This window comes from Penicillium crustosum, assembly GCF_028827405.1.
Source record: "Penicillium crustosum strain IBT 35664 chromosome Unknown utg000001l_segment0_segment0, whole genome shotgun sequence".
NCBI classification, from domain to species: Eukaryota; Fungi; Ascomycota; class Eurotiomycetes; order Eurotiales; family Aspergillaceae; genus Penicillium; species Penicillium crustosum.
Genome location: NW_026623122.1, coordinates 8,930,069 through 8,956,867, shown reverse-complemented (window position 1 = coordinate 8,956,867; position 26,799 = coordinate 8,930,069). Strand labels below are relative to the sequence as shown.

The 26,799-nt window shown below is 48.3% G+C and overlaps 10 protein-coding genes across 10 annotated transcripts; 7 read left to right on the top strand and 3 right to left on the bottom strand.

Annotated features, from left to right (window-relative positions):
• Positions 1 to 464: 464 nt before the first annotated feature.
• Positions 465 to 1,646, top strand: N7487_003326 (uncharacterized protein; the record flags this gene model as incomplete). The annotated part of the gene is made up of 3 exons (XM_056871073.1): positions 465 to 716; positions 895 to 1,271; positions 1,334 to 1,646. 3 exons carry the CDS (start codon positions 465 to 467, stop codon positions 1,644 to 1,646), a joined length of 942 nt encoding a protein of 313 aa, XP_056735857.1.
• Positions 1,647 to 2,105: 459 nt separating this feature from the next.
• On the top strand, positions 2,106 to 3,026 carry N7487_003325 (metallophosphatase domain-containing protein; the record flags this gene model as incomplete). Its single annotated transcript, XM_056871072.1, has 1 exon — positions 2,106 to 3,026. One exon carries the CDS (start codon positions 2,106 to 2,108, stop codon positions 3,024 to 3,026), a length of 921 nt encoding a protein of 306 aa, XP_056735856.1.
• A 474-nt stretch (positions 3,027 to 3,500) lies between these two features.
• N7487_003324 (GNAT family N-acetyltransferase) lies at positions 3,501 to 4,025 on the top strand (the record flags this gene model as incomplete). Its single annotated transcript, XM_056871071.1, has 1 exon — positions 3,501 to 4,025. The coding sequence occupies one exon, from the start codon at positions 3,501 to 3,503 to the stop codon at positions 4,023 to 4,025; it is 525 nt and encodes a 174-aa protein (XP_056735855.1).
• Positions 4,026 to 4,546: 521 nt separating this feature from the next.
• N7487_003323 (putative transmembrane glycoprotein) lies at positions 4,547 to 7,384 on the top strand (the record flags this gene model as incomplete). Its single annotated transcript, XM_056871070.1, has 1 exon — positions 4,547 to 7,384. One exon carries the CDS (start codon positions 4,547 to 4,549, stop codon positions 7,382 to 7,384), a length of 2,838 nt encoding a protein of 945 aa, XP_056735854.1.
• A 962-nt stretch (positions 7,385 to 8,346) lies between these two features.
• Positions 8,347 to 10,329, top strand: N7487_003322 (PP2C family serine/threonine-protein phosphatase; the record flags this gene model as incomplete). Its single annotated transcript, XM_056871069.1, has 7 exons — positions 8,347 to 8,382; positions 8,730 to 9,048; positions 9,105 to 9,178; positions 9,248 to 9,332; positions 9,400 to 9,606; positions 9,659 to 9,919; positions 9,983 to 10,329. 7 exons carry the CDS (start codon positions 8,347 to 8,349, stop codon positions 10,327 to 10,329), a joined length of 1,329 nt encoding a protein of 442 aa, XP_056735853.1.
• Positions 10,330 to 11,514: 1,185 nt separating this feature from the next.
• N7487_003321 (choline-phosphate cytidylyltransferase) lies at positions 11,515 to 13,168 on the top strand (the record flags this gene model as incomplete). The annotated part of the gene is made up of 4 exons (XM_056871068.1): positions 11,515 to 12,029; positions 12,134 to 12,484; positions 12,545 to 12,953; positions 13,031 to 13,168. The coding sequence occupies 4 exons, from the start codon at positions 11,515 to 11,517 to the stop codon at positions 13,166 to 13,168; spliced, it is 1,413 nt and encodes a 470-aa protein (XP_056735852.1).
• Positions 13,169 to 15,375: 2,207 nt separating this feature from the next.
• N7487_003320 (lysoplasmalogenase) lies at positions 15,376 to 16,050 on the bottom strand (the record flags this gene model as incomplete). Its single annotated transcript, XM_056871067.1, has 1 exon — positions 15,376 to 16,050. The coding sequence occupies one exon, from the start codon at positions 16,048 to 16,050 to the stop codon at positions 15,376 to 15,378; it is 675 nt and encodes a 224-aa protein (XP_056735851.1).
• A 2,269-nt stretch (positions 16,051 to 18,319) lies between these two features.
• On the bottom strand, positions 18,320 to 19,844 carry N7487_003319 (DMT family transporter; the record flags this gene model as incomplete). Its single annotated transcript, XM_056871066.1, has 2 exons — positions 18,320 to 19,315; positions 19,434 to 19,844. The coding sequence occupies 2 exons, from the start codon at positions 19,842 to 19,844 to the stop codon at positions 18,320 to 18,322; spliced, it is 1,407 nt and encodes a 468-aa protein (XP_056735850.1).
• Positions 19,845 to 22,061: 2,217 nt separating this feature from the next.
• Positions 22,062 to 23,570, bottom strand: N7487_003318 (carotenoid oxygenase family protein; the record flags this gene model as incomplete). The annotated part of the gene is made up of 1 exon (XM_056871065.1): positions 22,062 to 23,570. The coding sequence occupies one exon, from the start codon at positions 23,568 to 23,570 to the stop codon at positions 22,062 to 22,064; it is 1,509 nt and encodes a 502-aa protein (XP_056735849.1).
• Positions 23,571 to 24,103: 533 nt separating this feature from the next.
• Positions 24,104 to 25,984, top strand: N7487_003317 (uncharacterized protein; the record flags this gene model as incomplete). The annotated part of the gene is made up of 9 exons (XM_056871064.1): positions 24,104 to 24,142; positions 24,212 to 24,518; positions 24,572 to 24,698; positions 24,749 to 24,794; positions 24,846 to 25,144; positions 25,206 to 25,249; positions 25,300 to 25,677; positions 25,724 to 25,922; positions 25,978 to 25,984. 9 exons carry the CDS (start codon positions 24,104 to 24,106, stop codon positions 25,982 to 25,984), a joined length of 1,446 nt encoding a protein of 481 aa, XP_056735848.1.
• Between the last annotated feature and the right edge of the window lie 815 nt (positions 25,985 to 26,799).

Genomic DNA, 26,799 nt, shown 5'->3' with positions numbered 1-26,799 from the left:
ACGGAATTGCAACACAGTTTGTAGCCTCTCAATCCTTCAGGATGAGTGCATAGTCCATGTGATGGGAGAAATTGACCCATAAAAGAGAAAATTTACCAGTTATCTTCGATGATCCTCCCATGCCGGATATTTCCATTTCGCCCCCAACCCTAATCAACAACCATCTCCACCCATGAAGAAAGATCCTATCCAAATTGAGAAAGTGGGACTGAAAAATGAGTGACATGAATACAAGATATTCACACCTAACTATCCCATTTAGGATGCTGCCCTGATTCTCTCATATGATCTCATCCAGTTTGCTAGATCAGAAATGAACAAGATGACCAATGCTCGCCTGCAAGGATTTTGCCTGCTAGCCTTCAGAGATATTCACTTTGATTCCGTTCAATGCTCATAGAACACCTCATATACTGTCATTTTCCTATACCACAGGGTGTTGGCACAACCAGGAAACCGCAAATATGGACATCGCAGATATGAACATGACATCCATTTTCGGATCTCCACCGGCGGGCTTAGATCTCGCTGAAAGCAGAACCTTTGAAGATACTACTGTTGTCGTGACTATATGTATGCTTGCAGTGTGCACTATTATCTTCCGGTTGGTTGTGAGGGGATATATCCTGGGAGCGAGGCTGGAAGCCGATGACTGGTTGATTGGAGCATCTGGTATTCCATTGATTGCATTGCTTGCAGCATCTATTCTCGGTATGGTTTGAATTCGATTTTAACCATATGGAAAATAAGACATTGACAGGTATATCCCTCAGGCGGCACCTACGGGTTCGGTTTACATGTTTGGTGGATAACAGTAGAGAATATGGCGACGATGAAAAAGGCATGAACAAAAGCATTCTATACTTCGGAGCTAAATCTAATTGAAAAGTATAGATCCTCTTTGCCTACCTCATTGTCTACCTGTTCCAGCTCCTCCTCATCAAAGTCTCAATTCTCATGTTCTATCGCCGAATCTTTGGCATGAACTGGACGATCTGGACCACCCTTCTCATCTCATATGGCTGGTGCATAGGAAGCATGATTGCAGCCATATGCGCTTGTGAGCCAATCTCATATTTTTGGAGGGAAATCATCGACCCTAAATCTGGCTCAAACCGCTATGACTTCTACTACTACTACGTTGGGAACGCAGCTGCCAACGTCGTGACAGATGTTCTTATTCTGCTTGTCCCGTTGCCTGTTGTTTGGAGACTTCAGATGCGGACACCACAAAAGATTGGCGTGTGCAGTGTGCTTCTTCTAGGTGGATTGTACGTATGTTCCCCGTAAAAAGCTCTTCCAGAACACCAATGCTAACACAACTGTGTCTTAGTGTCTGTGTCGCAAGCGGTATTCGTATCCACTACATAACCTACCTCCACAACAATATCGATATCACATGGGCCCTAGGCGATGTTGCTGTGTGGTCAACCATCGAGCCATGTATCGGAATCATCTGCGCCTGTCTCCCTGTCTTACAGCCATTTGTCCGTTCACTGGTCAAGAAAACCCCGAGTTTACCCACCCAGCATATCGGGACACCTCGAATGCCCAGTGTTATACAGAGAATATCTCTCCGCAAACTTGAAAGCAACAAATACGATATTGAATCTAGAACGAGCCCTACGCCCTTCGGCGACATATAAGAGGACCTGGGTGCTCTTACTTCGGTCAAGACTCGGGTGGAGATAGAAGCAGATCCGAAAGAGAGGATTAGTGGGGAGCAGAATCTTGATCCTATGGCTATTCGTGTTAAACGAGTTGTGCATTGGAGTGTCAATTAGGCCGATCTAGTTAATCCTAGAGCCGTTGAATATTTTCTTTGTTTTTCGGCGCTTTGTGGAAGTTAGTGAATAGATGTATATCCGTTCGTTTCAGCGAGACTTTTATTTGCTACGGTAATGGTGTATATACAAATGACACGCGAGGTGAACGGTGACTCGTCCTTTGCCCAAAAAGGTCCAGACAGACACAACGCGCGTTCGTTCGGACAAGAGAAAAGTAAAAGAATATCAGATCGTAACCTTCGTTCTTCAACCTTTCTTGCATTTCCTGAGAACATCACCATTTGCAGATTCATCGGATTGAGGTTTATCGCGACGGAGATGCCGGGACATGAAAGCCCGACGACCATCCACATACCGCCGAAAGGACCGCAAGAGGCGAAAGGACCATCGGCCTGGGAACGATTCCGAGGTGGACCTTGCCTCTTCCTTGCCCGCAAGATCTCTGACCGGCGACCAATTACCCTCCGTGCACCGCCTGAAGACCCGATCACTGTGGTCTGCATCTCAAACACATACAACGAGCGACCACAGATACCGCCAGGTGACATCCTAATCCATGCCGGCGATATGGCAGAAGACGGGTCACTCCGCGATCTCCAAGCCACACTCAATTGGCTGAAGGACCAGCCACACCACATTAAGATTGTGGTCGCGGGCAGACGCGACAAGTATCTCAATAAAATGAAGACGGGAGGCCCTCACTGGAGACATGGATTTCGCCGAAAGGGAAACTGGGGCGACATCATCTATCTAGAGCACCAGCAAGTCGTGGTAGCTGCCGAGAACGGACGGCTGCTCCGCGTCTTTGGAAGTCCTTGCTCACCAAAGAGCATTCATTCCCGGGCTTTCCAGTACCCTCGCGATGAAAACGTTTGGAACAAAGTCCCAAACAATGTCGACATTCTTATCACTCACACACCGCCATTCACACATCTCGACTCTCTCGAAGGCTGCTGGCATTTGCTGCGTAAGTTGTGGAAGAGTCATCCTCGACTGCACGTTTTCGGGTGCGTTCGTGAGCATCATGGAACTGAGCTTTTGTGCTATGATGATCTTCAGAGCGCTATGGAGCAAATTGAGGCTGCGCGTGGCGGCTTCTTGAATCTTCTGAAGGTAATCAAAGCGTTTGTGCGTTCCCTTTCCAGCCCCGATATGGAGGCCAATACCGAGCTCGTGAATGCATGCATTGTTGGGGGAGAGTCGGATCCCCACCGCGAACCGATCACTGTCGTCATTTGATTTGAACTGAGGAGGAGTCAGTTATGTACCCAGGTGCTATGCAGAGATGGGATATGACTTGACATGATTCCACATGATTCGACAAGATTTAACATCACTCGATATGATTCAACATCATTCGACATAATTCAACATAATTCAACATCACTCGACATGATTCGACACTATCCCACAGGATTCAACATCACTGGGCATCACCCAACATAGCTTGACATGTGATTTACCAAACAATGAAACATCTGCTTCTAATTGAATATGCATTGACACGTAGATGAAATTGAGACGCCAACTCGTGGTTTATAGATGAAGGCGACTCTCATTGGTTGAAACTCACCGGTGGGGACCACAACACTTTTCGTGACATTCAAGAACCAACCTCGGATCTTCGTACTTTTACACGGCATAAACTGACACAGTTGCAGTGTCAAATAACTGGACCAGGCGTGTGTCAAAGCTAGTTAGTTGTGATCTGGAATGGCGCCTCAGTGCGAAATGGGAGTGGGAGGAATGGGAGGAATGCCTGGCCTCACCATCTCGGACATTCATTCCTTGAAGAGGAACGAGGCACTAGAGATTCTTGCCCAGATTTCGCGCGTCGAGAAAAAAACCTTCCCCACCAATGAGGCATTCTCATTCAGCGAAGATCTGTGGAGAAAAAAGCCCAACACGCGAGTTCTGTACGCGATTCGAGCCAAGGGATCACACTCTGATCTGATTGCCTATGCGGTCTATGTCCGACAGAAGGGCGTTGCGCTTTTGCACAAAATTTGTGTAACAGAGCCTAACCGCCGTCAAGGTGTCGGACAGGAGGTGCTGTCCTACATTCAGCAGCGCCTACGAAAGGAGGGCTGTCAGTATATACAGCTCTGGGTGGACCAGGCCAGGGAGTCTGCACGTGCCTTGTATCTCCGTATTGGATTCGAGGAGCGTGAAGTCATCCCTGATTACTATGCCCCTGGACGGACAGGCATCAAAATGGTCCTGGATTTAGAAGCGTGATGGTTGAGCCACTGTCGTCAATGGCACCCTTCGGACCTTTTTCCTACCACTAAAAATGTTCCTTGCCTTACCGGTCCTTTTCAAATAGATCCGAGGGGCAATAAGTCATGGTAGGGCGCGTCTATGCTCCTTGGCTGCCGCAGGAGCCACCTATGGCTACCCCTTGCATGGACACGGGCATCTTCGAAACGTGAGAGTATAGCGATCGGGCCTGCGTCCATTCTCCGCAGTCATTCTGCTACATACCTCCGTGATATCTAACATATCCAGGTATGGCTTTTTTGAAAGGGCACGCCTTGAATGTCTCCCTGGTCCCTTTAGCGCGAGAGGGACCACGATCCTTTTCTGGAAGATCATGCGTAATACTCTTTCATCTTCGCCCTGAATCTCTTTCTTTCCATCTTTACTACTTTCACTATCTTTCGCCGTGAGACTGGAAGCATTGTTGGTCATTCGGTGAGCTAGCTGTGTGTTTTCCAGCTATATACAGTTCCAGTGTGCTCGCATTTGCCCAATCGACCATGGCTTTCTTTCTCACCATCGTGCTGGCTTTCCTGTCAGTCGCCAATGCAGCATCCTTGGCTGCCAATTATCCTATCAACTCGCAATTGCCACCTGTTGCTCGAATTTCACAGCCTTTCCGATTTGCATTCGCCCAAAGTACTTTCTCTAACAGTGGCGCGGATACTAAATACTCGCTATTGGATGCACCATCATGGCTCGAAGTGGACAGCAGCAGTCTCACTCTGTCCGGAACGCCTCATTCAAGCGACAGCGGTGCTGTCAAATTCAAACTAGTGGCATCGAATGGATCGGGAAAAGACAGCATGGACGTTACTCTAATCGTGACAGCAGACCAAGGACCGACGGTGAACAAACCGCTTATACCTCAGCTACAGAAATTGGGCCCGGTGTCATACCCTGCCACGCTGTTCATCCATCCAGGTCGTCCGTTTTCAATTGAGTTCGATCAGGATACCTTCGACAACACGCATCCTTCTACTATCTACTACGGAACCTCCCCGAACAACGCCCCGCTACCTTCTTGGATCAACTTCGACCCGGCTGCGCTGAAGTTTGCTGGAAATAGCCCTGCTTTTCCAGGCGCGGAGCCTCAAACATTCACCTTCCAGATGATCGCATCGGATGTAGCTGGATACAGTGCGGCCAATGTGACATTTGAACTCTCGATCGGTCCCCATATTCTGACATTCAACGAGACTGTCCAAAGCTTCAACCTTACGAGAGGAGAAGAGTTCAACAGTCCCAAATTTACTAGCCTTCTGTCTATGGATGGTTCACCAACTTCTGTCAAAGAGCTGGCGAAGGTCGACGCCAAATTGCCGGATTGGTTGAAGTTGGATAAGGACAATATATCGCTTAGCGGGACACCACCCAAGAATGCTGTGAACCAGAATATCACTATCGCCGTTACCGACTCTTTCCAGGATCAAGCGCACATGATGGTTCGCCTAGAATTCTTGAAGCTATTCCTCGACACCGTCGATGGGTGTGAGGCAGCCATTGGGCAAGACTTCAAGTTTGTGTTCAACCAGTCTATCGTAACCGATGACTCTGTACGATTGGAAGTCGATTTGGACAACGAGCTCACATGGCTTACCTACTTCTCGGACAACAAGACTCTTTACGGACACGTTCCGGATGACATGGATCCCAAGAAGTTCACCATCCCTCTTACTGCATATCAGGGATCGACCAAAGACACTATGGACTTCGTTCTCGATGTCCTCAAAGCCTCAGACACACATTCGAACCCCACGGATCCGTTTACCGCCTCATCTGACACCCCTAACCACAAGAAGGCCGGAATCATCGCCATCTCGGTCGTTGTCCCATTTGTGGTAATTCTGAGTCTGTTGATTCTCTTCTGCTGCTGGCGTAGCCGCAAGAACTCATCCACTGTCGAAGAGGGTCCATCAGACGGCAAGATTGCTCCCCCACGACCTGTTAGGCCTGATGTCCCTAATTGTCAGCCATCCATGACGAAGAGACCTTCCCAGGATGACAATTCCGAAGATTGGATGAGTCCTATCTCACCGTCGTCGATTCCCAAGCTCGAACTTGGGCCCGCGTGGAACGTGTCACCATTTGATAAACGGGAAAATCCAGCTAACTTTGCTATTCCTTCTCCCGTAATCCCCCCTCGCTCTCCCGCTCGCAACTCTCCCACTCGTGGTGGCTTTGTCCCACTGCGAGACCCGGTCATCCAAGAAGAGAACCCCGCTGAAAGCGGTTCACCTTCCAAGAAGCAAAACAATCGCCTCTCGTATACGAGCACGACCAGCCCAATGCGCCGTAGGACCACCAACCGTTCCCGACGAGAGCCATTGAAGACGATCCAGCCGCGAGCCATGAAGCGAGAATCCATCCAATCATCTAAGTCAAAGAGATACTCAAAGCGCTCTAGCGGTATCTCCTCCATTGCCTCTGGACTACCCGTACGATACAGCGGAGCTGGCCATGGCGCTGGCGGCTTCGGACCTCCCGGCCACGGGGTGGTGCACACATCATGGCAAAACACACGAGCCTCAATGTGGAGCGACGAGACCAGCCTAACACAGATGGCCCCATTGTTCTCACGCCCGCCAGCAGCAGGACGCATGCGTCATAGCATGGCGTCCAGCATCCCCGAAAACTACAAGCGCATGACCCTACGCACCGTCGAGCCCGACGACTCCATCATCTCTGAAGCCGACTCCCTGGAAGCCTTTGTGCACAGCCGAGCCAAGCACCGCAACTCCTCCAACCCTCTCTTCTCTGCGCAAATCAGCCGGCGCACTTCCTCGGGCATGCGCGCACTCGACCGAAACCGCAGCATGCGCAGCCGCGCCGATACCGTCTCCGTGTCAACCTTCAGCGATGAATTCCGCCAATCCATCCAAGAACGGCCCCCATCGACTGCGATATCGGCATCGGACTACGGTGACGACAATAACGTGAACCGCTTTTCCCAATATCAGAACCAGCCCGGTCTATTTCCCCTTGCTGAGGGTAGCGCATATGGCCAGAGCCAGCTGAGTCTTGCACAAGACTACCGCGGTGCTATCTCCCCGCTACCGCGGTTCTGGAGCGATAATAGTATGGGCAGTGCTCGGAAGTTGGAGGGCCAGGGCAACAACAACCCCCAGCCTCAGAAAGTGAATGATGAAAATGCTATGCCGCATAGCTCATCTATGGTCTCGGACCTGGAAGAGCATCTGTCGCGCAAGGTCAGCCCTAGCAAGAGCGCCAGTCATCAATGGTGGTTGTCTTCACCTCTTGAGTCCCCGCGGCCGTTGAAGAATGCGGATAATCGAGGTCTTCCTATCGCTAGTAGTGGAGAGTTGGCATTTGTTTGATTTTTGAATTTTTTTTTGGCTTCCCCCCTCTCTTTTCCCCTGTCTTATATCTAGATCTATGGGTAGGTCTTTTTTTTTTTTTTTTTTTTTTTTTGTCTTTCTGTCTATTGTGTTTTTGGCATTGCGAGTACGATATCCATTGGCTTTTCTATGGTTGATTGGTTGATATTGAAGTCGTTTATACTAGTTGATCTAGTTTTGGAGCGCATAATATTATAATATCTCTCCATCGGCATTGTTTAGGCCCATTGCATAGCACTGGGATTCACCGCTTGGGTTTCTGCCTTCACATTAATTATAACATTATATACAAGTAGATAGAGTCCATGAGATAAAAGAGTAAGGAAGTTATTTTCTGCAAATGAAATAGAATAGAGTAGATCCCCTAGATTTGAAAATCAGGCATCTTCACTATGGCGTGACTGTACAGTGACTACTATGCCTACGTAGCCCTTATTTACTTACCCTTCAGCCTCAATAATGAGATACAACATACAAAATACTATACAGATGCTATGAGCTATATACACTCAATACTTTCTTGTAAGAAATAATCTCTCAAATCCCAAACACCTTTCAAAACTCCTTATAAACCAGTCCGATCACCCCTCACGTGACTATATAGAGCACAGCGTAACAAAAGCGGTAAACGCAATACCAGGAAATCTCTGCGAGGTCTTCTCAGGACTCGGACTTTCTCTCATAAGCTTCCTTGAAATTGTCTTTCCAATCTTCATCTCTTTACAGAATTCCTATCCTATTTTAAAAACAAAAGTACAGAGGCAAGAAATCCATCATCCGTCCGTTCCCCACTTATCGCGGGACCCAGACGCGCTGAAAGCCCTGCGCCCTCATCTGACCCTTTCCCTACAGCACCTCCAGCACCTCCAGCATTTTCCACACTTCGATCCGGAAACCTCGATCTCACCACCTCCCCCCCGAATTATTCAATCTTTGCCAATATGGGTCAAACCCTATCGGAGCCGGTGGTCGAAAAGGTGAGATATTTCGCTTTTTTGATTCACACCCCACACTGGCCCATTGTGACCCTCCAATGTGTCTTCCATGACCTCGAAACACACCCCCCTTTCTTGGCTTTTGTCATACCCCAGGATCAGGGAGTTATAGACCGAGCCTCTCTCAGGCCTTCCAGTTGAACAAATAGTCCGCGCTGTCGCTCGGAGGAATCTTCCTCGGGTTGCCATGCGGGGTCCTGGGTAGTTCAGCTGGGTAGTGGGGGTGGTTCAACCAGCAACGAACTGGAATCGCAATCCTACCAGGCAGCCTTTCATATGTCGTGGAAAAGCATCGAGTGTAACTAACGTGTTATTTTCTTCACTTATAGACATCGTCCGAGGGCGGGGATGATTGCTGTGTGTATGGCGTGTCGGCCATGCAAGGCTGGCGAATCAGCATGGAGGACGCCCACGCTACAATTCTTGATCTTCAGGCAAAGTATACCGGCATCACCGACAAACCGACGGATCCGGAACACCGCCTCGCCTTCTTTGGTGTGTACGATGGCCATGGTGGAGACAAGGTGGCATTGTTCACCGGTGAGAACCTGCACAAGATCGTCTCCCGACAGGATGCTTTCGCCAAGGGCGATATTGAACAGGCCCTGAAGGATGGTTTCCTCGCGACCGATAGGGCTATTTTGGAAGGTTTGTGCTGTGTTGTTGTAACCGAGGTACATGATGGATAGCTGACTTGGGTCCAGACCCCCGTTATGAGGAGGAGGTGTCCGGCTGTACTGCTTCCACGGCCATTATCTCACAGAAGAAGATCTGGGTGGTATGTTATGATATTGACGAGAAGAAAAAACAATATCGGATTGAAGAATTTTAAACTGACCGGTCATAGGCCAACGCTGGTGATTCACGATCCGTCTTGGGTGTCAAGGGACGTGCCAAGCCCCTTTCATTCGACCACAAGCCCCAGAACGAGGGTAAGTGCATAGAATCATACAGGACGCTATATAAAACAAGATCGGGTCTGACAAATAATTACAATAGGCGAGAAGGCTCGTATCACCGCTGCTGGCGGCTTCGTCGACTTCGGTCGTGTCAATGGCAACCTTGCCCTGTCCCGTGCTATCGGTGACTTTGAATTCAAGAAGAGCCCTGAGCTCTCCCCCGAACAGCAGATCGTCACCGCATACCCTGATGTGACCGTTCACGAGTTGACGGATGATGATGAGTTCCTGGTGATTGCCTGTGATGGTATGTCTTCTGCTATTCTCCCTCACTAGTCTAAATGTTAATCTATCTACAGGTATCTGGGACTGCCAATCTTCCCAGGCCGTGGTTGAGTTTGTCCGCAGAGGTATTGCTGCCAAGCAGCCCCTCGCCCAGATCTCCGAGAACATGATGGACAACTGCCTTGCTTCCAACAGTGAAACCGGCGGTGTTGGATGTGACAACATGACCATGACCGTCATCGGACTCCTACAAGGCAAGACCAAGGAGGAGTGGTATAACCAGATTGCAGAGCGGGTTGCGAACGGGGATGGACCTTGTGCTCCGCCCGAGTACGGCAAGTCTCCCGAGGAACCCGAAAGCATCCCCACTTCTTCGTGCTGACGGCCAGTTCGTGCAGCCGAGTTCCGCGGCCCCGGGATCCGGAACCAGTTCGAGGATACCCCGGATGAATATGACTTGGAGATGGAGCGTTCCCGTGGTTTCAGTGTCCGTTCGGGCCGCATCATCCTCCTGGGTGATGGCACTGAAGTTATCACGGGTCAGAACGACGATGAGCTTTTTGACCAGACGGAGGTGGACGAGGACGAGGACCTTACCAACCAGGTGCAGCACGAATCGGGCACCCGGAATGACCGCCAGGCCACCCCGGGTCCTCAGGGGAAACAGGAGAATGGCAGCGGTTCTGCTCAAATATCCGAATCCCCGGCCTCCACTGATGCCGAGAAAGAGAAGTCCGCATCGTAGACTATGAGCTTATGAACAGTCTCTCGATTGGTCCTCCCTGTTTTGGTTTCACTCTGGTTTTGTTTTCCTTGCCCACTGCCAACGACCCTTCCCCCCCTTGATTCCACGATCTATGCCCTGTTTTTTCCTCCCCTTTTCTTTATTTTGCGATTAGTTATCGTTGGGCTCCGGTCCTGAGCCTGTTTACACCTTTTTTTAAACTCCTTCCACTTGAAATGGATATTTGTCAAAGACGGGACATGCGGCAAAGAGACTCAGACGGAATTGAATGAGATGAAAGACAAGAGCTTTGAATTTCCATGGAGGGTCGATGTTGAAAGAGAGCCCTTCGCCGGGAGCCAAATGGGCCTTATGAACACGTTTCTTACTTTATGCCATCACCACAACGAGATACCGCAGAAAATGCCCGCTATTGACGAGCCCATTTACCTACACTTCTCTATCCGCTTTTTATTTCGGGAGTTCTTCTTTCTCTTAATCCCCGGTTTATTCCCTACCTACAGTCATTGATCTGTGGTTTGGTGTATACGAGAATGAGTACTTGCTAGGGGCGCAAGCTGGTAGAGTTGGGTATTGATTGAGATTTCGTCAGGGTGAGCAATGGGCAATGGCAATGGTCATTTACATACCCTTTGGCGTATATCGGGATGCATTCAGCGTTTTCTTTGTACCTTGGTAGATGTTGGTTTTATTCTATTTTAAGCAACGGAGTTCTGAGAGAGAAAGTCATCCATGGATGTTTGCTGACGTAGGTAAACCCAGGGGTTGGGAACTACAATTCCAATGCCAATTGATAGTAATGGAGTAGGACAAAGTGGTGATATAATACCCGTGGACCCCCTGTACCTCACAGGGTTGAGTACCTAATCCACACGTGGTCAGTGTAACCAAACATAATGCCAAGACTTAATTTGCAACGTTGAGCCCCTATTTGCAATTCTTCGTATTGTAAGATTCAACCCTCGTATACTCGTATACTCTAGACTCCTAGAATTGTGGCTTAAAACAGCGGAGTTGCGCCCCCACTCTTTCCCCAAACAGAAAATTACCAGTTTCCCCTAAAACCGGGTTGCCGTCATTCAGGGTTCAGCATTAATTCTCTCCCTGATTCTCTCCCCCCCAACCTTTCATTCATTTCCCTAGGAAGAACTCCCTCATTTATTCTCCAGGGCCTCAAAATACATAATGTCGCCATCTACTTCCCCCGCCGGCAAGCGCAAGCGCAGCGCCTCCCACCTTCCCGCGCCCGTCCCCAAGAACGTCACAGCCGACCTCCAGCCATCTTCACGCGACGCGTCTGGTGAAGAAGGCGGCGACGACTCAACAGGACCCAATGCTACCTCCCACAGCACCAATGGCACCCGCCATCCTTCTAAGCGGGCCCGTAAGGCTGCCGCCGCCGATGCCGCAAGCCACACCGAGGTGAACGGGGTCAAGCCGGCCACTAACAAGGAAGACCCCGGCGAGCCATCCGAGACAACTGTCGCCAGCAGCGATATTGAGGGTGGCCCTCGGTCGCGCCCCGGTTTACATATCGATTTGCCCGAAGCCGAAGACGATGAGCCTGTTACAGAGGAGCAGATGGCTCCCCCGGTCTTTGGGCGCTTGCAGGACCCCGTCGGTTATCGCACTAATCCTCCTCCAACGGGCCGCCCAGTACGCGTATATGCGGACGGTGTATTTGATTTGTTCCACCTTGGGTAGGTGATCACACGAGCAGACCAAGTTTTAATTTCGGCCCCCAATTTTATTCTGGTTTCAAGCTTGCTCAATTGGGTAATGGTGGCTGACTATCAATTTCTAGCCATATGAGACAGCTTGAGCAGGCTAAGAAGGCCTTCCCCGATACTTATCTGATTGTTGGTGTTACTGGCGACGAGGAGACACACCTGCGCAAGGGTCTGACGGTGCTCAGCGGCGCCGAGCGCGCGGAGACTATCCGTCACTGCAAGTGGGTTGACGAGGTCATCCCCTGCTGTCCGTGGATTGTGACACCGGAGTTCCTGTCGGAGCATGAGATCGACTACGTTGCTCACGACGATCTGCCCTACGAGGCCGCTGAGGGTGATGACATCTACGGTCCTATCAAGGAGCAGGGCAAGTTCCTAGTGACGCAGCGTACCGAGGGTGTCAGTACCACTGGTATCATCACACGGTATGTTCCACTTCCCCACACTGAAGCCAAGAGACCAGAACTGATTATATCTATGTGTAGGGTTGTCCGCGACTATGACCAATACATTTCCCGTCAATTCAAGCGTGGCGCCTCCCGCCAAGAACTAAACGTATCCTGGCTGAAGAAGAACGAGCTCGAGATCAAGCGTCATGTCGCCGAGCTGCGTAACAACATCCGCAACAACTGGACCATGACCGGCCAAGAACTCGGTCGTGAATTGCGCCAGATCTGGCAGAACAGCCGCCCTAACAGCCCCGCGCCCAGCGGTCGCAACAGCATGGACTGGGGTATGCGTGGACCCCTCACCAGCCCCACTGGTGGCAGCAAGTCTCATCTGTCGCGTGTGGGTGCGGAGCAAAACCGTGCAGATAGCCCCATGGGCTCGCGTCGCAATGAGGATTTCGCTACTGGTTACAGTCTCGGATTGATCGGAGGTGTGCGTGCTTGGGTAAGTCACATCCCCCGATTGTTGGATATGCAGCGCGGCTTTATTTAGAGTAACTCATACTAATGCACTTCATACAGATGGCCCGCAGTCGCCAATCTCTCCAGGAACCCCCCAGTGGCATGCACAGTCCCACTGACGAAGAACTCGAGTCCGAGCACAACAACGGCTACGAGGAGGAGGAGCGTGGCCGTGCTGGTCACGTCTCTGCGAAGTAGATGACTTGATTTATTCTCTTTGAAACCATCTTGTCCCGACCAAGCTACAAATTGAGTGGTAGATAGGTCTGCCATTCTTCTTGTAGCTGCAATTTTACCTTTCCCCCCAATTCACCTTCCCCCTTATTCCTTTGCATATGTATCCATCTTTTCATTTTGCATTCGGTTCGTGTCTTATACTTTTACAAATTGTGCCGTAACTGGCGGTTTTTCCTATGTCGGGCGCTTGGTGTCTTTTTTTCTTCTGTGAATGGGCTGTATGTTGGACTTGGCTGGTTCGGCTTCGATACAGGCTTTTTTTTCGTTTTGATATTCGCTTTGGTTGTGTTTCGGCGGTTTAACGCTCCTCCTTCCCCTTAATACTCTTCCAATGAACTTGTTTCCTGTTTGATGTCTTTGTATGTGGCCATGGTGATGAGTGATGTTAGTTGATCTAACCCTTTTCATCTGATCATGGTCATGGTCATGGTCTTTGATCTTGGTCCATTCTCCAAGGCTATTCCTTGTTCCCCCGTTTGTTTTAGTCTGTTCATAAAAGCTGCAATTGATGGACAGCTGATTTGAGGTACACAACCTCGCCTTTGATCGTGTCCGGATATGGACTGCACATAGATTGAGATAGCTTCTGATGTTTCGGATTCCAATTGCGTGGTCAATTGAAACTACAGATTACTAGATTTGATGGATTATGTTTTCGTATGAAATATGTCCTGTACAAATATATGGTATCGTCTCTCCTGAGACACTGCCACCTAGAGCGGGAAATTTACCCGTCATGGCCAGGCCCTGCAATCGAATTGCCACTTACCCTAGAGGATCTTGGGTTGCGTATACTTGGGTATACTTACATATACCTGGAGACCATGTCAGAGGGAAGACCTACGGGGAGATCTGGACAATGCCCAAGGAATAGCATGCTACCTGGTTTATCTTCACAATGACTCGGCTTCTGTGTCACTCCAAGACCGTTGGAGCTGTTTTGTTTCAGCTCACTTGCTTCTGACTTCAGAAGTCTGGATAATTTACTTAAATATCGTCCCTGGCTAATCATTGATACAATGTAAGCATGTTTGCATTTAAACTTGCCTTACCCCTGAGGCTTTCTTTTACCCAGCAAATATAAAGGAAGCCAATCTCCTTCTCATGGCTTTCCCAACCTACCATTCCCTTCTCACCATCATGTCATAACTCTCTTCACTGCCTATAAACATCATTATACTCTATATATATACATATATCATTTTACCACGCATACCCTTTCTTAAAGCGGGATATCTCCAAGCAAAGATCACATCTCCTCCTCCCTGATGTCAACTGCAGATCGATGGAAGCTATCTTTGCTTTTGCACAACACTCGCCACAATAGACGTCAACACGAAGCTATTTCTGGGTCGGATTTGCCTAAGAAGATGCAGTCATGGCCTCTCCACACCACTCTAGGGAACTTGCAGGGTCACCGTTTCCACACATGGGAGAATCCTCGGTTGCTTCCGTATATGCCCAATACCAATCCAGCCGGACATCATATATCCTCTGTCATTAACTTCCCAACATATTGCCTCTCATGGTATCGTTTCAAGAATGCGCTATACAGGACAAAGCTCATGAGGTCATGCGAAGGAGGTCAAATCCTCAATTGGCCGAAGGAGCAGAAAGTCAGGAAAGGGGGAAAGGGAAGGGAAAGGGGTTGAAACCACTGGTTCATTATCATACATCATGTTCCTTTTCCTTGTGGGTGTTTCTAACTGGCAAATCCATGGTCTAGAGCTTGGCTGCTCCAAACTATCTCAATCTCATATTCACTGCGTACATCGACCTCTCTGTAGACTCCTCTTCTTGACTATTATATAGTGGCATTCTATCTCACACGTCTTTATAGGGAAAGCTATCGTAGAAAATACCTAGCATGGCAATTCGAATCCGAAGGTGAGCTATACGTAAAACATGTGTCGTCCCGGACAGTGGCTCATCCTGGCATTGATATTCTATCTATATTCGTATTTATGAGGCAATTATCAAAGTACAGCGCGGTGAAATACCACTTTATATACAAACTGGCAATTGTTGTCGGGCAATGCCAAAGGTCAGAAACCCTTTAAGAAGTCTCTTATATACAAAATAGCCTAATCCAGATTTGGTCTCGAGCGAGGGTCATGGTGGGATCTACCCTCAGCACAACTTGGATATCTCCTAGTCCATGCAAGGTATCATGCTGGCACTGTTGCAGCAATAACCATCTGAGCCCAGAAATAAAGCGCATAACCCACAAAGATCCCAAACCACCCACCACTCTTCGGTCCAGAAGATCTCCCAAAGGCATTCTTCGCCACGAAAAGGTCACTCACAACAAACATCGCAGCTCCCAGGGCTCGCGAGTGCCACCAGTCGGTTGAAACAATCAACGGGGAGGTGGAAGTAGCAGCAGCGAACATTGTACCAATGATAACCGCATAAACCGAAACCAACGGCTTCATATCCGGGGTAATATCGAGGTCCAGTAGATTGGTCTGGGGAGAGGGATGTGGTGGGGGATATATGACACCCAACCATTTTGCAGCAGCCAGAGTTCCTACGAACGTGGTGACAAAAGTCGTCCAGGAGGTTTCGCTAGAATCCTGCAGGAAGGCTACAGTGTAGGCTATATGCGCCGCAGCGAAGGCGACGATACCGAGTTGGAAAGATATAGATACCTTTCCTTGGGGTTCCGATTTGTCGGACGGGGTTTTGCTGTCCAGGCCATGGAATTCACGATGGGAAGGAATAAGGAAAAAGTCGCCTAGCAAGGAAAAGGCAAGACCGATAGTGATGAGACGACGATAATCTGACCATTCTGTGGATGGTAGGAGGAATGGGCTGCTAAGGAAAGCCAGTGAAGAGAGCATTTTGAATACCGCGGTACCCGTGTGTGATCTGGATTTCCATTCTGAGAGAACTAGTAAGGGCAGTGAACCCAGTAGAAGGCATGCCGAAGTTGAGATTGAGATATCCATGGTGATTTCAGGTGAAATGGAATAGATGTTTGGGCTAGAAACAATTGAAAGTCTCTATTAAGTAACAGTTTTCTTGGCGACGAGCCGAGGTACCACTTTTTCCCCAGGTTACTTGTGAAGACCTGATAACTAGTTACATATGTAGTTATTGTGTGCAACATGAGATTCAACCCCGCGTAATAATGGCGATAGTAACACCTAGGTTGAGTATAGGTATATGCTGGATAATGTACGAATACTCCTGTCAGTTTTTCTTCCACTGGCTCTAGTAGGATGCGTCATAAATAGGTTAGGTATTTTCATTACATATGAAAGACATCTTCCTCGGTACCTTTTTATCTTTGTGGGCTTGAAGCAGAGAGAAACTTGACTTGTAATAGGGAGGTGAGGGGTTGTAAGGTGTGAGATTAGAGGGCCATACCTTATGTAGTATATGGCTTTCTACCAGTTGCTAATACTTCATCTGAGTTAAAGAGGTTCAAGGTAGCTGTATTAACACAATATAAACAAAAGGGTATCGAAATAAGAAACACAAAGCACAAAACATCAAGCAGCAGTAATCGCCAATCTAATTCCCCTCCTCTTCCTCTCCTCCATATCCATCTCCTTCATCCCAATCCCACTCTCCCTCGGCCCACACAATATCCCCCTCAACACCTCCCTCAAAAGCCCAACATCCCTCACCAACTCCCCCTCAACAACCCCCTTAGCCAGCAAATCACACCTCGCCGTAACCGCCAAATCAAATCCCTCCAACCCCCTAACCCGCAGAATCGGCCTCACCCACGCTTCCTCAACCCCAAACGGAATCCTCTGGCCCGAAACAACCGCCTCCCCAGTATTCCCAAGCACACTAGTAAACCTCCCCAAATCCAAACTCAACCCCAACACCCGCAATCCCTCCAACGAAGCGACAACATCCCAAAACCGAACCCACAACGCATCACTATGCGTATGCGCATAGATAGACCCCTTATGATCGAGTCCAGCCATAGGAACCCAAATCGGCATCCATTGAACCGTCAACCGAGAAATGGCATTCCGGGCAGCCGGCGATAAGGACCCCGCGAATGCAATGAAAGTGTATAAATCATCGACGTCGAAATGCGAGGATTTGTACAAGATTGTCTCGGCTTCAAAGTAGATGTTCCGGCAGACGCGGAGGAGGGCAGTGTTGCTATTACTTAGGGTTGATGGGAGATGGGAGTGGGTATGTGGGTACAGTAGTCTGTCGCTGTGGCCTGGGACGCGGCCGTCGTAGATGCGCCAGCGGGCTGGGGTTGTGGGGCAGCAGTGGCGGTTTTGGGTTAAAGAGGGGTTTGGCTGAATTGGGTGGGAGTTGTTGGGTTGGGGTTGATGGGCTTGGGTTGGACAGCGAACATGACGGATTTTGCCTTTTAGTTGGACTAGATGGATGGTTTGTGGGGTTTGAGTGTTTGGAGTTGGGGAATTGGTGAGGACGTAGGACCAGATTATTTGACGGAGTTCCGGGGGAGACGGAGGAGGGGGGATTGTTGAGGTTGGAATTGGAATTGGGATTGGAATTGGGATTGGAATTGGGATTGGAATTGGGATTGGCTTGATGGATACAAGTTCAAGTTCCAGTTTATAGGTGGGTGGAGGGGATTCTCTGGAGAACAGATTGCGCGGGATTGAATTAATTCCCGGACGGTGTCGCGCCAGCGATGGCCGGTTGGGTAGTAGTGCCAGATGGAATAGGGATCACGGAGGATCCAGGTGTCGAAGTGGCGCATTGGGTGTCTTTTTTTGTTCTTTTGTTCTTTTAGAAATGTCTATACAAGAAGAGTTAAAAAGAGAAATATGGGGAAATTATGGGGCAAGCGGGCTTTTATGGAATCCACTCCATTGATAGACTAGTACATATTTATTATAGTGTTATAGTATTATAATATACCTATGTAGGTAATATAGTCTCTATTAAAAATCAAAATCCAAATGCGGGTCGACTGTAACCCAATGACGCAGTTGGCTTCGACATTTCCGGCTTTTATATTTTCATTACTATTGGAGTGTATACTTACAGTGTATGATAGTCGGAGTAGAGTGCTCCAGTTAGCAAAGTGCCAAGGTCAAAGCATATACACTATGTCGTATATACATATACTCTAACCCCAGATATATACAAATGCAAGCCCCAAACTCAATTCCCTTGCTCGGACGCTCTCTCCTCATCAGTGACGTCCTTGTATCCCTCCACATCACGATACTCCTCTACTCCACTCCCCCGCTGAACAGGACTCTCCTGCGAAAACGCCACATAAATCGCACACGCCAAAATGATCGCAGATCCGACCCAACTAATCGGACTCAACGTACTTCCCCAAACAACCTTATCGTAAAACACCGCAAAGAGCATCTGCATATAAAGCATCGACGTCGCACGTCCCCCCTGCGCCACGGGCTTCCCATTCGACACAGACGCAGGCGGGACATACGACAAACCCGCCGTCAACAAAAACTGCAACAAAAACCCACATACACCCAATCCTGTCAGCAAAGTCCACTCCACGACCGTAGTAGGCACACGGAATGGCACAGAAGGTAAGGTGATCATCGCCACGAACGAAATAACCGTCGTTACGGACGAGAAATACGTCACAGACACGAGGGGGTGCGCGCGACGACCGATCATACGGATGGAAGTATAAGCGCCCGACGCGCCGATCACACCGACCAAAGCGACGATGGTCGCCATGACATGGTGGTAAGAATCTGACTCGGAGGGTGGTTTATCCTCAGTCGAGGCGGATATACCCAATGCCCAAGCGGCGGCGGCAGTTGGGGTTGCGACTGCGATGTTCGGGTCACGCTTGCTGAATGGACGGGCGATGAGGACGACACCGCCGAGAGAGATTAGACCGGCGCACAGCTGTTTCCGGGAGAAGGTCTCGCCGGGGATGAGGAGGGAGCAGGCGTAGCAGGAGATAATTGGCGAGAGGAAAGTTATAACTGTTGCCTCGGAGAGGGGGAGGTATTGCACGGAATAGTAGAGGCCGTAGACACCCATGAAACCGAAGAGGGCGCGGAGGAGGAGAAGACCGCGGACTGGACGTGTGCCGAGTGGGGAGGGTGTTGATGCGAGGAACATATATAAGTAGCTTGCGACAGCTGTTATGGACATGCGGGCGAAGAGAATCTGGGGGTTGCTGTTAGTTGGGGAGACGTTTTATAGAATTGCAGTTGGGTGATATAGAATTGTAGATCGGATGGATGCGAAATGATATTTTGGGGTTTTTCTTTCTTTTCTCTCTTACCTGGAAAGGATGCATAGAACTATGAATCTCCAAAACCTGGGTCATGACATTCATCGAGGCAGCGAAAGCCTGTGCCAGCAGGACAAGTCCCATACCCTTATTGCGTAACCACCAGACCTGCCATGCATGGCGGGGTCGCGAAGCCGCAATGGCGATAGTCTCGTCATCTTCATCATCCTCGATCGGACGGGGTTCTGATTGCGCCAATGCTGGTTCGGTGTCGGCTTCACTATCGCTTTCACAGTTGTAGTTTTGTTCATCGTCGTCTCGAAATTGCGTTTGCGTTGAAGACGATCTTTGCTTCGATATCGAGCTTGATCCCGACTGCTCCACTCGGATCGGCAGGGGTGCATCTGGATGATCCTGGTATTGGCCGGCTTCTGAGGCCGAATCAAGGTTCGGAGTGACCATGCTGGGATCTGTGATCCTGAGGCCGTTATTTGGAGAGGACGGTTGGTGCGGGGATTTTGTGGGGGATGGAAACGGAGGTATCTAGGCGATGACACTCTTTTTTCTCTTGCTTTTAGGGTCGGATTGTCTTCTATAAAGTCTGGGTGTATAGTGGTATCCTCGACAGCATAATAAATGCAACTCAATAATATATCCAAGCGAAAGGGAAGGATTCTTATATCTGCACTGGACTGCCGATCTGGTTAAAAGAGATTTCAGCTCGAAATGCGCATGACGGCCGAGTGGAGCCCGCGTTGACCACTAACATTGACCACTAACAGCTGCCTTGCTTGTTTCTTTTGGTTTTTTGTTCTATCTTCGCCTTTTTTTCGCCTTTTTTATGGCCTTGCTTGTTCTTTTTGAGTTGACTTGGCTCAAACGAGTTCTCAATTCTAGTTACCTAGTACCTTGTCTAAGACTATGTACTCCGGGCTATGTTAAAGAGGCACACGGCACAAACGGCACAAGACCTCCTACTGTATGTACGAGCTACTAGCGACATATAAGCATGCACCCAAAGCGGATATTTATCCGCTTCCCTTTACTTCTTGTCATGCTTCGCTTCGAAGTAATCTAAAATTCGACCTCAGCCTTAGAGGGCTGGAGTAATGCTGCTTACTAATAGACATGCTAAGTCGAGTTGCTTGGAGATGAATCTCATAACTATCTAATGTTTAGTTAATGGAGCGAACAAAGTCATTTATCGTGCTTCTACAATAGATCTAGCGAGATAGAATATATATTAACTACCATGGTCCGTGATGTCTCAGAGCCGAAAACACATGGTCTGTGCAGTCTATTTGAATGCTGGTTTAAATCTACTAAATGTCATAGTATACGATTCAAGAATGGGTTTCAACTATATCCTCTCTCATTTGACGAAGAGTGTAGCACTTCTATTTAGATCACTGAGCCATTAGCTTCAAGATTGGAAGCACCTGTACACGGTTATAGTATTCTGAGTATCAGATTCCCAGCCAGGAATAGCAGCAGAGCAACCGTTAACGGCGAGAATATTCCGAGTAGAGACACTATGGATTCCAACAAGTTCACAGTAATTAAGCTTGTGGTCTGAATTCGAAGTCTGCGTCCCACACTCTGTGGGGTCCTTTGCCGGGTTTATAGTCCACAATGGTCTTGGCTCTGCCGCCTTCATATGGGGCAGCCTGAAATGGAGAAATGATCTGAGCTTCATAGTACATATTGCTCTCGGGTTCCACAATATTATTGCCTTCTCAAACACTTTGGGCTAAAAGATGCAACATTGTTTTTCTCAAGGTTCTTTTGTTGTGTTCAGGTCGAATAATATTTCCTTTCCTATTCCTTATTAGGATAATATGGTATAACTCTATATATAAACTAGAATATGGGTAAAAGATAGCCATTTATTTAGCATCATTCAGCTACTTTATAAATGCTAAGACTATAGTTTTGTGGAATGGGGCGCGTCGACAACGTCCGGGTCGAGCTCAAGAAGCCTAGCTCGCTGCGGGTCGTGGGACCAAAATTGGGCTTTGCGGAAGTCATACTTCCTATAATAGTAGTTTAGTACTCCCTTCATCTTCAACATACATCAACACAATGCATAGATTGTTATACCTTCATGATCCCATCTACTCTGCAGACTTTAACAGATGCCTAGCTAGATAAATGATTTTATTAGAATTAATTATTTAATTTAATGGCGTTTTGGTTAAGAGTGCTGCGTAGACTGCGACATTGCTCGTCTATAACGCTTATCGCCTACGGGTATACCTATCGCGGGTACCCATATTAGGCTTCCGCAGAGCCCACAAAGTCCACGGACTATTATAGGGGCCTAATGGGGTCTATTGCTTTGATAAAACATATATTGATTTGTTGGATGCCTGAGGCATCACAATGTGATAGAACCCATAGTAGATAGTACACCTGCTCTCTCTCCTCCTTTCTCTCTCCTCTCTCTGTCCAACTCAATACATACAGTCTTTTCTCTATGAGTACACTCGCACTGTATTATGATTCTCTCCAACTGACTCAAAATGACAAAACCCGCTATTTCAACAATCTGTGCGGACATCGATGACTAACTGTAGTATGCACTTTTGTATGGTCTGCCTGGTACCAGAGGCCACATGATCATCGTGGTATAATACCCGGTTTCAACAATGTAATCAACTTAATATTCAACAATTTCCTCTATTCCATCTCAGATGCCTCAACCCAGTTACCGTGCAAACCTTGCCTAAGTCGAAGCCCAACTTCTACCACCGCTACCGGTTTGGAGAAATTCTTGGTGTCAATTACCACCATCTCCGTCAACATGGTGTCCAGACGATTAACCAATCCAATCAAGAAGCCATCTCCTTCCGAAGCATCTTTTGATCTTGGAGCAAAGCAGGGTTCCTGAACCAAAGAATTGGGCCTAAACAAACAGTGCTCTACTTTCCCGAGGGATAAATCCACCATCGTATAGGAATTCAAACCGGCAGAACCAACCAGGCTCAATGAGTTCGGTTCCCCAGTGACGTGGGCAGTAGCACAGAAGATGAACCTTTGCTTTTGTCCCGTGAATCGATCATCTATGCGTGGAAACTCGCAAGGGAGGTCCAAAAGTACTTCAGGATCAGACAGTCGCTGGTACGTTCCATCCGTAGGCACTTCAGCTTTCAGGTCAAAGCAAAATCGCACCAGCTGAATTTTGATGTTACTGATTGTTGGTGAATTGTCCTTCCGATTTTCCTCAGGAAAGAAAGGTAACACGTTCCCTTGGGCCAGTACAGTCTCGACGAAGACCTTCTCTACCTCTCCATCTGGTCCAACTTCCTGGTAGGCGTTCGCCGTATGAGTTGGAAAACTGTTTTTCCAAGTGAACCATCTGACCTTTGTGGCATCGGAACCCCGTCGAGGTACTAAGCCCCAGTGAAGATCCAGATCATGGTCGTAGTAATAGTGCAAACCACCTTTTTTCATTTTCTCAATGTCAACACGCATTGGGACGAGCATCAAAGCGACGTAGTCCTCGGATACTCCGGCATCGTGCAGAAACCCGCAGAAGGGATTCTGGAACCAGCACTCCTCAGTCTTCTTTCCGTCCGGGCCAAGGGCGAAGTAACAGCAATCCGTTGTGCCGGGTCCCTTTGCTTGCGTACCCCAGCATACAAGCTCTTGGGTCTTAGGGTCGACTTTCGGATGGGCGGTAAATGACCTGGAAGAGATCTGTCCGTCGAAATCCCAGTACCCCCGTGTTTCTAGTGTCACTGGGTCGAGAGAGTATGGGAGTGTATACTCTTTCAAGGCAAGCAGATTTCCATGATAATAGACAACATTGGTGTTCGCTGTGCTCTCAATCGCAGCCCTCACGCAAGGATGACTTGTATAAGGATTTTGATATCGACCCCACAGAGACTGCCGTGCTTCCCTCTCCTTAACAAGTCTCTCTGTCTTAACATATTGCTGCCTGAAATCGACATGGCCATCTTTGACTCTGAAAGCACTGACATTCCCATCGCCATCGAACGGTATATAGTGGATACCATTCTCGTGGTAAGATGGCGAGATATGCGGATCGGGCATCACACGAAAGAAGGTCCCGTCCAATTGTTTTGGGACCTCGCCGTGAACAATGAGGTTTCGTACTTCTCCTTCAAAACGACAAGGCTTGTCAAAGCCTTGCAACCAAGGGATGTCAGGAAATGGTACTGCCATGGTTTTCTGAGTATAGCAACTTAGTGCGTTTAAATCCCTAATGAGTAAAGATGGAAAAGAAAGTTTTGGTCTTTATTGCGAGAGTTGTTTTGTACGGAGGTGTTTACAGATGCAAGGAGGATGTGAACGTCGTCTGCTATATATGTAGATAGAACGTGGCAGCTCGGAAACGCAAAAGAGAGCTATCGGCGGGGCCCCGCAGAAGAAGGGTAGTTTGAGGGCGTGTCCCAGAATATGTAGCAGTTAACTCTTTCCTCTCACAATATGCGATGGCGCCCTCACCAACTTTTGCGCTATTCCTTGAGACCTGGGTGTTGCGGACTTTGAGTGGGGCGCCACTTTATATGTATGGTATAACCCACAGCCTACTAGCCCGGCAACAATTGGTACTTTAATATCATAAGTTGCTCTTGGTGTCCTTTTCTCCAGGCAAAGTGCCTATTATTTCTGCTAACAGTGTATGTCGGACTTGTTCACTTTGGTCTCATCTACATCTGAGCAATCGTGCGTGAATTTATACTACTACGCTGAGCATGTCGCGAATTGAAACGAGATTGTTTATTAACAATCAGGTAATATATTTTTACAATTTATGCGCTCTCTAATATCTTGGTTCTTCTGACATATATTGGCTTTTGCAGTATGTCCGCTCTCGCTCTGGGGCGACCTTGACTGTCCGCAACCCGACAGATGACTCAACAATTACCAACGACCTCCAAGTTGCCGGAGAGGAGGATATCAACACTGCTGTTGTAGCAGCAAATGTCGCATTTCAGACTGGCCCCTGGAGCAGCTTCACTGGTCAACAGAGGGGGAAATGTTTGTTCCGCCTAGCAGACCTTATCGAAGGTGATGCAGACTCTCTCCTTCAATTAGAGACCATGGCTATGGGGGTTCCCAAGGCTGGTGTGGAATTTATGATGCCCCTAGTCTCGAAGTACCTTCGCTGTGAGTTATTCCTACGCCAATGGAGAGGTGGTTACATTACTTACGCGGCCCAGACTATGCCGGCTATGCAGACAAGATTTCTGGGGAGTCTTATCCAGCAGAAGATGGCATTTACAAGATCGTGGCTTATGAGCCTTTGGGTGTTTGCGCTTCGATAGCGTCGTTCAATGCGACCTTTTTGTAAGTACACACCTCTACAGAAGTCAACCATTACTCATTGTGTTGGTAAGGTACGTGGCCTTGAAATTGGGTCCGGCACTTGCTGCTGGGAATACGGTAAAGGCTCCTGCAGATCAAGCTCAAATTCTTGTCTAAATTTTAAAACAGTGCATCTTCAAAGCCTCTGAGAAAGCCCCTTTTGGTGCACTGGCACTTGGCCGGTTGGTCTGTAAGGCCGGCTTTCCACCAGGAGTTATAAACTTCGTCTCGGGAGGGGCACAAACAGGCAAACTACTGGGTTCACATATGGGTATTGCCCATATCAACTTCACGGGATCAGTGACCGCGGGCTGCAAGGTCCAAGAAGCTGCAGCTAAAAGCAATCTCAAGCGGTGTGTCCTGGAGTTGGGTGGGAAGTCAGCAGCTATAGTGTTCAACGATGCTCACATTGCGACGGCATTAGCTTGGTAAATATACTGCACAGCTATACTATGCTCTCCAAAAGGCCTACGCTGACTAAAATGAAAGTTGCTCGTTCGGGTTTCTCGCTAATACCGGCCAAGTTTGTGTCGGTAAGTATAGCTCTTTGGTTTCGGCGAGTACAGACTAACAAATTGATAAGCGACTTCAAGGGTCTATGTTCAGGACGACATAGCTTCAACCTTCATAGAGGCTCTAAGATGCCAGTTTGAAGAGGCTCGCACCAGGGTTGGGGATCCGAAGTCTTCCTCTACATTGTTCGGTCCCCTTGCGGACAAAGACCAGATGAACCGGGTCTTGGCTTACATTGAGGATGGAAAGATCGAAGCAGACCTAATATGTGGCGGTAATCGTATCGGCGACGAGGGCTGTTTTGTTGAGCCAACGATTTTCTTGAATCCAAATCCAGGGAGCAAAGTGTATACCGAGGAAATATTCGGCCCTGTCTTGGTAGTCAAAACGTTTCAAACCGAGAAGGAGGCAATCTCTCTCGCTAATGACACGCAGTTTGGCCTTTCAGGTAAGACTAATCCCTGGACCTGAACATACGTTTACTGACGCCTCAGATGCTTCTATCTATACGCAAGATATCTCCAGAGCTCTCCGTGTATCAGCCCTTCTCAAAACAGGCACGGTTGGTGTTAACAAAAATTTCTCGCCCGAGGTTGAGACCCCCTTCGGTGGAGTAAAAGCCAGTGGTTCTGGCCGAGAATCGGGAAAAGCAGGATTGATGGAATATCTTGAGCCAAAAACCATTCATATAAGGTTTGTTCTATCCATTATCTAATAGACGAACATGATGCTAACGATGACTACACAGCATATGATAGGGTTTTAGCCTGTTAGTCTTTTTGGGTTAAGGAACGTGTGCCTAGTGCTTATTCGGAAACTGTACTGCTTGTTACGTGCTCTGACCAGGATGTATAACGGTAGAAACAAAATATATGTATCTTCATGCGACAGCCAAGTCCTGCTGAATGAACAACTCTAAATCGCCAATTATAAGCTTATCTGTAGTTGATCGTTTATATAAGCCTCGCTCACGGACTAAATCCAAGAGTCCGTTAGAGGATAACACTCTACATCCGATAAATTATGTAGATACCATTCTCGCAAATCGGCATTTCGCTCTGGCAGTGTTATGAGGGAAAATATGGAGCAGAGCTCCATATGGCCCCGGGTTCGCATGTTAGGGGCCGTGGGGCACCACATCTGCCCGTTCCGCAAATCCGAAAAAGAATATCAAGAATTTGCGTCTATTCATTGCCGTACTTGGAAGCAAACTCTATTTCTGGCACAATTACCGTAGATGTCGGCACTCTTAGAACCAAAGTTGAAATATATATGCCCCCTTTGCAATTTGATTTATCATTAGACTTGGCATTAGTCAGTTACGGTGTGTCATTGATTAATGCTTTGGTCAGGGTAGTTTAATGTTGGTTTTTGGTTAGGGCGGAGTGTAGCCAAATCCGGGAATCATGCTAGGCAAGAAACAAACCGATTCTTGGAGCGCTAGGTTGGGGCAATGGGATGGAAAGCGGGCAGCTTAGATGATAATGTGGTGCTCCACCGAGAAGTTATATATTTTAGCCTATAGTTTGGCAGAGAATCTATCCTCGCCTCTGTCCTTGACTTTGTTGGT